We start from the raw sequence: 10235 nt of genomic DNA on the forward strand, positions 1-10235 counted from the left end.
GGGGAGGGGCATACTCGATTTGAGCCGCCGCCGAACTCCCCTGTTTTTGTCCTAGAGCAGAGTGGTACAGAGTGCCAAATTTGGCGACGTTCGGCGGGGGAGTGGCATCCTCGATTTGAGCCGCCGCCGAAGTCCCCTGCTCTTGTCTCAGAGCAGAGTGCCCCCCCCCCCCCCCGCGGCTAGACTAGGCGGCTCAGCTTCCCCTGGTGCTGGCGCGCCATCCTCTGCTTCCCCTGCTCCAGGGGCAGTCGCTTCCTCCACAGCCTCCGCTGGCGCTTGGACTTGGCCGGTCATGACAAGCCGCTCGACGACGAAGGACCCACCGATCTCGTGCGCACCCTCTGCTTCTGCCGTCTCCTCATCCCATCTCCACGCCGCCGTTTCGTCGAACACGACGTCACAGGACACTGTCACCCTCTCGGCGACTGGATCGTAGAGCCTATAGGCCTTTGATCCTTCCTCATAGCCGAGGAACACCATCTTGGTGCTCCTGTCTTCAAGCATGGTGAGGCCAGGCTTGGTGTTCTTCACGTGCACGATGCACCCAAACGTGCGCATGAACGCCACGCTTGGCTTGCGGCCATGCCATGCCTCGAATGGCGTCTTCCCCTTCAACGCCTTCGTCGGAGCTCTGTTGAGGATGAACACCGCCGTGCTCACTGCCTTGCCCCAGAACGCCGTCGGCATCCCCTTGGCCTTCATCATCGACCTCGCCATCTCGACGACAGTCTGGTTTCGGCGTTCCACCACATCGTTCTGCTGCGGTGAGTAGGGAGCCGTGAGATGGCGCTCCATTCCCTCCTCCGCGCAGTAGGTGGCAAACTCCACCGCCATGAACTCACCGCCATGGTCCGTCCACAACACCTTCAGCTTTCCCGGACTCTGCCTCCACCTTCGCCTTGAAGTGCTTGATGGCGTCCGCCGCCTCGCCCTTGCTCGTCAGGAGCTGCAGCCACATGTAGCGACTGCAATCGTCCATGAGCAGGAGGAAGTACCTCCGCCCGCCATGCGTGGCCGGAGTGATGGGGCCCGCACAGATCGCCGTGAACGAGCTCTAGGTTCTCACCAGCACGGTACCTTGCCGCCTTGGGGAACGGCAGCCTCCTTTGCTTCCCCACCAGACAGCTGTCGCAGAGCTCGCCGGCGTGCTGGATCTTGGGCATTCCCCTCAACATCGCCGCCAGCTTGCCCAACGCGTCAAAGTTCAAGTGCTCGAACCGGCCATGCCACAGCCACGGCTCCTCCGTGCACTGCGCTGCCCGGCACACCGGCTGCTCAACTTTTAGGTCCAACAAGAATAGCCTGTTCTTCGACCTTGTGACCTTAGCCAACAGCCGCCGCCGCTCTTGGTCACGAATCCGCAGCATGCCGCCCTTGATCAGCACCTCAGAACCGCACTCGTCCAACTGCCCAAGGCTAATGATGCTCGTCTTCAGCTGCAGGATCCAGTAGACGTTGGTCAGCACCTGGTGTTCACTATTCTGGCACCGGAACATGACAGTGCCGTGGCCGCGGGTCACCACCCAGGAGCCATCGCTGAACTTGACGCTCCCGGTGGTCTTTTTGTCCAGCTCGGAGAAGGCGGCGCGGCACCCTATCATGTGGTTGCTCGCGCCAGAGTCCAAGAACCAGCGCTGCTCTAGCTCGTCGCTGACCGCGCCCAGATGGACCTACACCCGCGGCTCGTCAAGATCGACGGCCAGCACAGCAAACCCCTGCTCCGTCTCCGCCTCCCCTGCTTCACCTTGGAGCGCGCAGTACTCCGCCATCATGAGTGTGTGCTTGTCGTCGTCGCTGTCCACAACCACCAGGTGCGCCTCCTTCTCCGGCTTACGATCGGGGCACTCCCGCGCCCAGTGACCCACCTTCCCGCAGCGCCGACAGGCGTTGGGGTCGGTGTACTTCTTCCCCTACGGCGCCTTGCCACGGCGCTTGTCCGCCTCCGCGCCGCCTCCTCTGCTCGGGCCTTCCCCGGTCCGCCGCTTCTCCTTCTAGAGCGCGGTCCACTTGGCCTCCGTCATGAGCAGCTGCCTGCCCTTTGTTTTCTCCACGACCGCGGGCACGCGGTCCTCCATGGTGCGCAACGCCCGACCGCATCCTCCAGCGTGAGCGTGGAGAGGTCGAGCATGGTCTCCATGGACAGCGCCAGCGGCGCGTACTTGGGCAGCACGACCCGCAGCAGCTTGAAGATGACGTCCTCGTCCTCCATCGACTTCCCATAGGTGGCCAGCTGGCTGGCCAGCCCCTGCAGCCATAGGGCGAACTCCTCCACCGTCTCCCCTTGGCGAAACTTGAGATCCTCGAAGTCCCACCGCAATTGTTGTGTCTTCGCCTTCCGCACTCGCTCCGAGCCGAGGCGGATCGGCGCTAGCATCTCCCAGGCGTCTTTGGCGTTCCCTGTGGCGCCAATCGGCTAATGGAACTCCAGCGGCGTGGACGCCAGCAGAGCCTCCATGGCTCCCCCCTCCACATCCTCACTAGCGCCGCCAGGCTCCACCGCCGCCCACCACTTCCGCGCGCAGAGCTTCCACTTCATGTGGACAGCCCAGTCGCCGTAGTTGGTGCGGGTGAGCATCGGCCAAGTGTTGCTCCCCACCTCCCGCACTGTGCGCACCTCGGTCACATTCTGCGTGACCATCTCCCCGCCTCCACCGGTCGGTTGCTCAGCTCCTGAGCCAGTCTTGGTGCCTAGTGCCACCACCGTATCATTAGCTATCGTCGGCGGTTAAGCCTGATGCGCCCTTGTACGGCTCTGATACCACTTGTTGGTCCCTGCACAACCACAATAGGTAAGCAACCTGCTTACCACCTCTACTTCACTCCTTGGACCAAGGTAGAAGAAGAGAAGAACACAGCACACACCCAGTTCAGCAGTTTCAGCGTGGGCTGAAACTTTGAACTCTGAATGTTGGTGGCAAAATGAGCTACCTTTGCTTGATGTATTGCATACATATTTATACACATATCTAGTACCTCTATACAGGTACATAGATCAAGGCTGGTACAGTCCTACCTACTCCTAGTACAGCACTATTGCTGATGTACCTTCTACCAACTAATGGCTACAGTAGTGGCCTATTGCCATACTCTAAACAGTACCAGAACCGATCAGCTGATTGCTGATCATCTACAGTTCTTGACTGTACCAGGAAAGCAAAACAATTGCAATTGGATCAGCAGATTATGTCTTACAATCTTTACCTTCTCACACATGGGCCTTGCATCAGCATCTTTCTGCAAGCAGTCATTGATGAATGAGCAGAATTCTGGTGAATAAGCATCTGGTGGTGGTGTTGGTGATGGATCATCAAGTATCTGAATTACAAGGTATCAAGTTAAGAAAGAAGATAGGGAAGTGCAAATAACTATACAAAGATAATTACTAAAATGGTCACAGCAACATATGACAAATTGCAATATGATAAGCATACGTCGTTATAGCTAAGCGCAGACAGCAGAGGGCAGGGGCAGCTACAACTAAGGTCAGTTGCGGTTGTTGCATTGTGTTGGCCGTGCTTTTTTTTAAGCTGCTACAGAAAAGCCATTAAGAAAAAATAACAGAGAAAATTAAGTCAAATTAAGTTTTCTAACACTTGTGCAATTTGAAATGACCTGCTATAAGGCCTGGTTTAGTTTCCAAAATTTTTCAAGATTCCCCATCACATCGAATCTTTGGACGCATGAATGAAGCATTAAATATCGACGAAAACAAAAACTAATTGCACAGTTTAGCTGTAATTTGCGAGACGAATCTTTTGAGCCCAGTTAGTCCGTAATTGGACAATAATTGTCAAATACAAAAGAAAGTGCTACAGTAGCCAAAGCCAAAAAATTTTGTGAACTAAACAAGGCCTAACTAAAAAGGAATCTGACCACATCAATCAGCAATTCGAACCAGAAACATGATACTAATTGGTACTAGAAGTGCCAAAGGGTCTCTAGCCTAGTGGTTAGAGAACCTGGGTAGCATCCAGCAGGCCTAGGTTCAACTCCCCATGAGAGCGAATTTAAACAGGCCTGGAATAAAAAAAAATGCAAAAAAAATAGGTTGGGTTTTCCCATACTGACTTTGGTCAAAAAATTAGTATTAGAAGTGAGCATTTAAAAAAACTCAGCCTATGGGGTAAGACAGCCCCCAGGCATTTTGCTTAGAAGACCTTCTCACACAGGTCAAGAAAACCCTTGAACCTGTCCCACCCATACACAGTGTTGCCCATACGAGAATGACCACAACCTTGGACCAGATCTTAGACCTGTGCTTTGGTGTGGGATAGACAAGGATATTTTTTTTAACCTCATCCTAAAATTCGCTCCCACGGAAAGTCAAACCCAGGACCTAAGGAGTGCTACTAGAGCCACCTAACCAACTCAAGCCTGTTCGCAGTGAATATTTACTACACTGTCAGATGATTTATACATTGCAAATTCAAAGGGAAAGTGGAGAACCCATCCATGCATTCAACTAGCAAAATCTACGTTAAAAGACAAGTATATCATAAAAAGCTAACATAACCTAGAGGACATGTACAAGTGGGTCATTTATCCCATACCAGCATATTTAATCAAGGAACCTACAGGCCAAGTATCTCAGAGCACTAGCATTCGAAGTCAGTCAATGGAAAGGACAACATTTCATCCAAACATCAATCAATAATTACAGGTCTATAGTAAAAAACAAACAAGTAACCAACCAATAACCAACTCACCTGCAACATGAGATTTGCAGGGCCTTCATTTACGTCATATGGGAATTTTCCAGTAGCACATTCCAATATTGTTAGTCCAAGACTCCAAATATCAGCAGCATAAGAATAGTTCTCATTACGAATTCTCTCAGGTGACATATATGTGACCGTGCCTACAAAGGTAGCACACTGGAACATATCTATTTAGCAGGAAAATATATTGCTGATTCAGTCTATATTATTTCATGTTCACTACTATTCAGAAAAGAAATATCACTAGAAGAACATTGCGATGACTGTCACCAAGAAGTAGCATACCATAGCCATTGTATTGTCCAAACCAGTACTCACACCAAAATCTGTAATTTTCGCCTCGCCCTTCAGATTTACCAGCACATTTGCTGGCTTTATATCTCTATGCACTAGATGCCTTACTTCATGTAAGTATCGCAGACCCTTTTGAATTATACACAGAAGAATGTACCAAGTTAAATTTACAGAAAGTCATATCTTGGCTGTTACTAATGTCTAATGCTAACATACAAACTACAGATATGGATTAAAAAGATATGGAAGATCCATACAAGCAATACTTTCTGTAGCATATGTGAAAGAACTGGTTCTGGTATAGACTTCTTGACCCTTATAACATCTGCCAAGGAACCACCATCCATGTATTCAAGAGCAATGCTTATTTGTCCAGAATCAGGCATGTAAAATGCACCCTGGAATTCAACTAAACCAGGATAACAACATGCTTCACATAATGTTCTCATCTCATTGAGAATTTGTTGCCTCTTCTCCTGCAAAGGTATCAAGAAACATGAGTACATAAAATAAAAACTGTGAAAAAAGCCTCTCAATGGCTCCAGTTTACCAACTGCAACTGTAGAATGAATATGAATTAGATAGGTAGTGACAACATAAAGTACTTGGATTACTCTATGTAATAATAAACATGGTTCACTGCCACAGTATTCAAATTGAATTTAGAATAAACGAGACCATGTTTATCACTTTATCCTTTGATGTATCTGCTAATTGCTCTCATTCTGCAATAAAACCAAGCCAACACTGCTCTCACTGCAACTATACTACTGCACTCCATTAAACAAGTGTTGTGGAAAGCCTATAAACAAACATTAAGCCAGCTGCTTAAATGGATGCAGCAACGATCCCATCATGTATACATGACTTATATACCTGCTGGAGACCACAAATGCTAAACCGTATTAACAATTTGATTCTTAAAGGGCAGGATAATCATGTTTTTCGTTTTGTATGAGCATAATCACATGTAATTAGCAATACTCTGATCCCAAGTTACAGATGATTGGCCCATCTGTGTAAATAGCCCATCACATTCATGCACTAGTATACTTAAGAGATTTCTGCACAAGATTAACTCAAAGAAAAGTGATTCAGCAAAGAACAAAGACTCGTACGTGTGACAACATGACCCTTCTAATGCACAAGATAGGCTTCAAGATGAATCTGCATGTTCATAAAATGAGCTAAGCTAGATAGAAACCTGTACCTAGCTTGATAGTACAGTAGGATAAATTATTTAATTTTAACAACAGTATGCAATCGAATATGACAAATAATATCATCAAATATGTATATATAAGCACGAAATGCCAAACAATTACATAATTCCAATCAGTCTTCCATTCTCCAATTAATCGTGTAGCACGTAGCAGTACCCTTTCTGCCCAACAACTGTACAAGTACAAGTCTTGCAGGATGTTTTCAGCTCCAATTTGTTACGCTCCAGCTTTTGAATCAGCAAGAATGTTACCAGTATTTACAAGGCATCTGATTAATCACAATTAATTGGACCCTGGAGGTTGACCAGGGGCACCGAGGCAACTAGCTCGACCAGAAACCTAGTTGTCCAACTATTTGTTGCTTAATCACGATTACGGACGACCAGGTTGGTTGCTCTGCTTTTCGTGGACCTGCTTAACTGGGCTTACATGTGGGCCAATGGGCTGCCAATTTGGCCTGTTAGGGTTAGCATAAGAGTTCACCAAAATGCACAGCAGGGAGGCACGCTGGAATCCTCCCCCGCGCTGCTGCAATTCCTCTTCTGCCTGTGCGTGGTTCCTCTTCGTGATGAGCTCCTCTTCAGACGGTATGTGCCCTTTCCCCCCATCTTCTTCCATCCTTCATCTTCTTCCCTTGTGCACCATCCCTCACTCAGCAGCCTCTGCCAGTCTGCTTGCTTTCTGTGCTGCCCCTTTGCTACTCATCTTGCTTGCTGGTTCTCCGTCCTGAGAGGATGTATGGTTGTTGTGTATATCTGTAGATGTGGAACAGCCGCGTGTAATGGTGGAAGTGATCATGCTTGCTTTATTGTGTATACTATATAGTATATAGAGGTATATGTCCTGAAATATATAGGACGACTAGGACTGATTGGTCTGGTCAATGACTAATCGTGATTAGTCGCCTGGTCGGTCCCATTGCGACCAGGTTCGACTATACGATTTGTAAACATTGGTTTAATCGCATTGCATGGTACATAAAGAAAAAGAAATACGACCTACAATGCGAAAAGTATGATCCATGACGCAAACTAAACAGAGAACTACGAATATAGGGCTCATTTCAAAGTTAGTTTTTCCCTTTAAATAAATCTTATACAGTTGGGGGAAATTTAGACATTGGTTAGGAAAGATAGGATTTAGTGTTTTAAACTAGATATCTTGAATTATGCAGTTGGGGGCAAAACAAATATAGCTATTGCAATCAACTAGAGGTTCATAATAAGTCCTTCACACAAGCTCCCCAAGAATGTCTTCATTGCAAAGAACTACTGTGAAAAGCAATTGTAGGAAAAGAGTGCACAAAATTATGGTTTCTATTAGCATCTTTGACCATAAGGAATAAGATACGAACCTTCTCGAATATGTTTATCTTCTTCAAGGCCAAGATTCGATGAACTGGAATAAATATAGCTCTCTCCACTACACTACTTGCACCATTACCGATGGGACCAAATATGTGCATCTCATGAGAGGCACAACGGTACCCCTTCTCATCAGAATCTGACTCGTCTGGCCCAGCGCTTCGTTTATGAAAGCCAAGCTCATTGATGTTATACTCACCCAAGGATCTACTAAGTAAATTAACAGTCCCACCATCAGAAATCTACATACAGAAAAACAATATGTATAATGCATTAAATAATGTTCAGTATATGAGCTTAAGAGTTTAAGCACAGTGCATGATATAACACGAGTCTGAATAAAATTGGTTATCACAAATTATCCCAACCATCCACAATTGATCCTCCACATCCTTTCCTACTTTTGTATTCAGTTGCATCAAAGGTGTAGCAGCGAAGAACTGGATTAGTTTTTTTTTAAAGAAATCCATTTTACTACCAAAACAATCCACTTAACCCAGTAAGCAAAAGTTAGGCTGGATTTACTCTCTCAAACTATTTAGATTGGTCCAATCTACACCCCCACTCCACAGCCCCCCCCCCCCCCAAAAAAAAACAATGAGTTTTGTCCTTTTTTCACAGAACACAATGAGTTTTAAGTTCATATTTTTTTGTTACGTGACTGAGGATATGATGTCCTATGTTAGAAAAATACATGCGAATTTTAATCTCAAGGGTTGAATAAGTATGATGCTCCTAGCCAACAAAAAAAAACACAAAAAGTTCATGTATTTTTCTAACATAAGACATCATATCCTTTCATTAGCCACAAAATTTTAATTAAAAAACTCAACTTGTACATGTGGAAACAAAAAGACAAATCTCAATGGGGGTAGAGTGGACCAATTCTGTGAAATAAACTAAGAGGCTGGGAGCTGAAAAATGTAGGTTCTCCTGATGTGAAGTGATTCTCCATCTTGATTTTGAGAGTTTATGCTAAAGAAACAAATCACTTTCACACAGAATCACTTCTCTCAAAGAATCAGCTTCCATGGAGAATCAGAATCAGATGAAGCTCTACCAAACAGGCGCTTACACAGTTCCATGTATGTGCCTCAGTATGGTTACTGTGATCTAGTTGATATGGGTAAACACAGTGTAGGTGAGAAAGCATGACCGTGAGCACAGTGCATCACAAACTTCAAAAGAATGTAAGGCAAGAGTTTAACTGCAAAGTTAATAGCAAGCAGGGCTATATGTAGCTTATCAAGCAACAAGGCTACTCATGGTGTGAAGATTTCATTCGGGGAAGCTGCATATGCAAATGAGTTGACTTCCAGTACTGAATAAATTATAAACAAAACATAGACCTATCTGTGTTCATTTGGTTGCTTGTCCTCCTATTAAACAGAAAACAATTGTGCTGTACATGTACCAAGCAGCGTTTAAAGCCACTAATCAACTCTCCAGGCCTCCCACCTTAGACGAGATGGCTAACATGACATAATGTGCTATAGATAACTACAATTGCAAATACCAATGAGCAATAAACCAAGAATACCAAGGCGTGCTTACTGCATAGGAATCGCAAGTATCTTCTGGTAAGGGCACCCTCGTACTGGCGCCACCTCTATCCGGATCATCGAACAGCAAGGGTTGTAGCTTCTTCTTCAACTCCTCCAGCCCTGCCATCCAGGTGCGCTGAGGTCAGGCCCCTGCTGCTGGGTTGCAGTACCCTGAGGTGCTGTTTGGATAACGGGATATGAGGAATGCGATAGGGAAATGAGAAGAGATGGAAAGCTCATCCGCTGCTTGGTTCACGAGAAAGGAAACTGTGGAGTGAAGGGGAAAGGGAAATGAGCACCTCTTACCCCACCGATTCTATCTCCTGCCGAGATAGGAGCTCTGCACGCCGCTGCAGGTTACTGCCCTCCTGTGTGCCACCTTCGGTGTCCTTAGTCCCGAGACACCCTCGCCTTCTACAAGTCGGGCCGCCGGAGACGCACACACCTCACTGGCATGCGTCAGGCCGTCGAAGCCCGCGCTCCTTCCACGCGTGCGTCAGGACGGCGGCGCTGCGCTGGAGAGGGGCGAGGTGCCGGCGCAGGGATGGAGCGGGGCGGGCGAGCCGCCGCAGGGGCGGTGTTGCGGGGGCTACGCCGGCGCAGATCTGAGAAACGTGCGGGGGAGAAGAGACGGAGACGAAGGCGCTGCGTGTGTTTTTTTTCCCCCTTCGATTCGATCCGACGAGAGACTGACGTTGGCGTGGTGCGTTCGTGTGTGCGGGGATGTGGATGGCTGTTTGGCAGAGTTCTATTTTTTATCAAATATTTATTTTTAAAATAGTTTTATAGACAAACCTATTTTCTTCTTCACTTAGAGAAATACGAGGTATTATAAATCATTCCAAAAATCTTGGAAATTCAAATAATCTCAAATTTAACTAAATTTATATGGTAAGATAATGATATTTATGGTGTCAACTTAGTATCATTACATTTTATATAAATTATATTTTTATAGTATACTTATTTGATGTTATAAATCTTTAAAAAAATTCTATAATTTTGGTCAAAGTTGAGATGGTTTGACTCTCCAACATTTTTTGAATGACTTATAATTTGGAGTACAGGGAGTAGTTTATTATAGTTTTCTTC

The 10235-nt window shown here is 46.5% G+C and overlaps 1 protein-coding gene across 3 annotated transcripts in view; it reads right to left on the reverse strand.

Moving 5' to 3' along the window:
• LOC110436940 (mitogen-activated protein kinase kinase 3) overlaps nucleotides 1-9844 on the reverse strand; it is a 17292-nt gene extending 7448 nt beyond the window's left edge. Inside the window, exons 1-7 of one of the 3 annotated variants that reach the window (XM_021464715.1) lie at nucleotides 9450-9844; nucleotides 9154-9263; nucleotides 7590-7841; nucleotides 5270-5488; nucleotides 5004-5141; nucleotides 4707-4874; nucleotides 3202-3315 (exon numbers count right to left, since the gene is read on the reverse strand). In XM_021464715.1, the coding sequence (XP_021320390.1) occupies nucleotides 3202-3315; nucleotides 4707-4874; nucleotides 5004-5141; nucleotides 5270-5488; nucleotides 7590-7700 (750 nt within the window). In that variant the 5' untranslated portion in view covers nucleotides 7701-7841; nucleotides 9154-9263; nucleotides 9450-9844. Of the gene's footprint in view, nucleotides 1-3201; nucleotides 3316-4706; nucleotides 4875-5003; nucleotides 5142-5269; nucleotides 5489-7589; nucleotides 7842-9153; nucleotides 9323-9442 lie in introns of all 3 variants that reach the window. The other 2 variants (XM_021464713.1, XM_021464714.1) reach the window with 2 other exon arrangements.

Source organism: Sorghum bicolor, chromosome 7 (genome assembly GCF_000003195.3).
Source record: "Sorghum bicolor cultivar BTx623 chromosome 7, Sorghum_bicolor_NCBIv3, whole genome shotgun sequence".
Lineage (NCBI taxonomy): Eukaryota > Viridiplantae > Streptophyta > Magnoliopsida > Poales > Poaceae > Sorghum > Sorghum bicolor.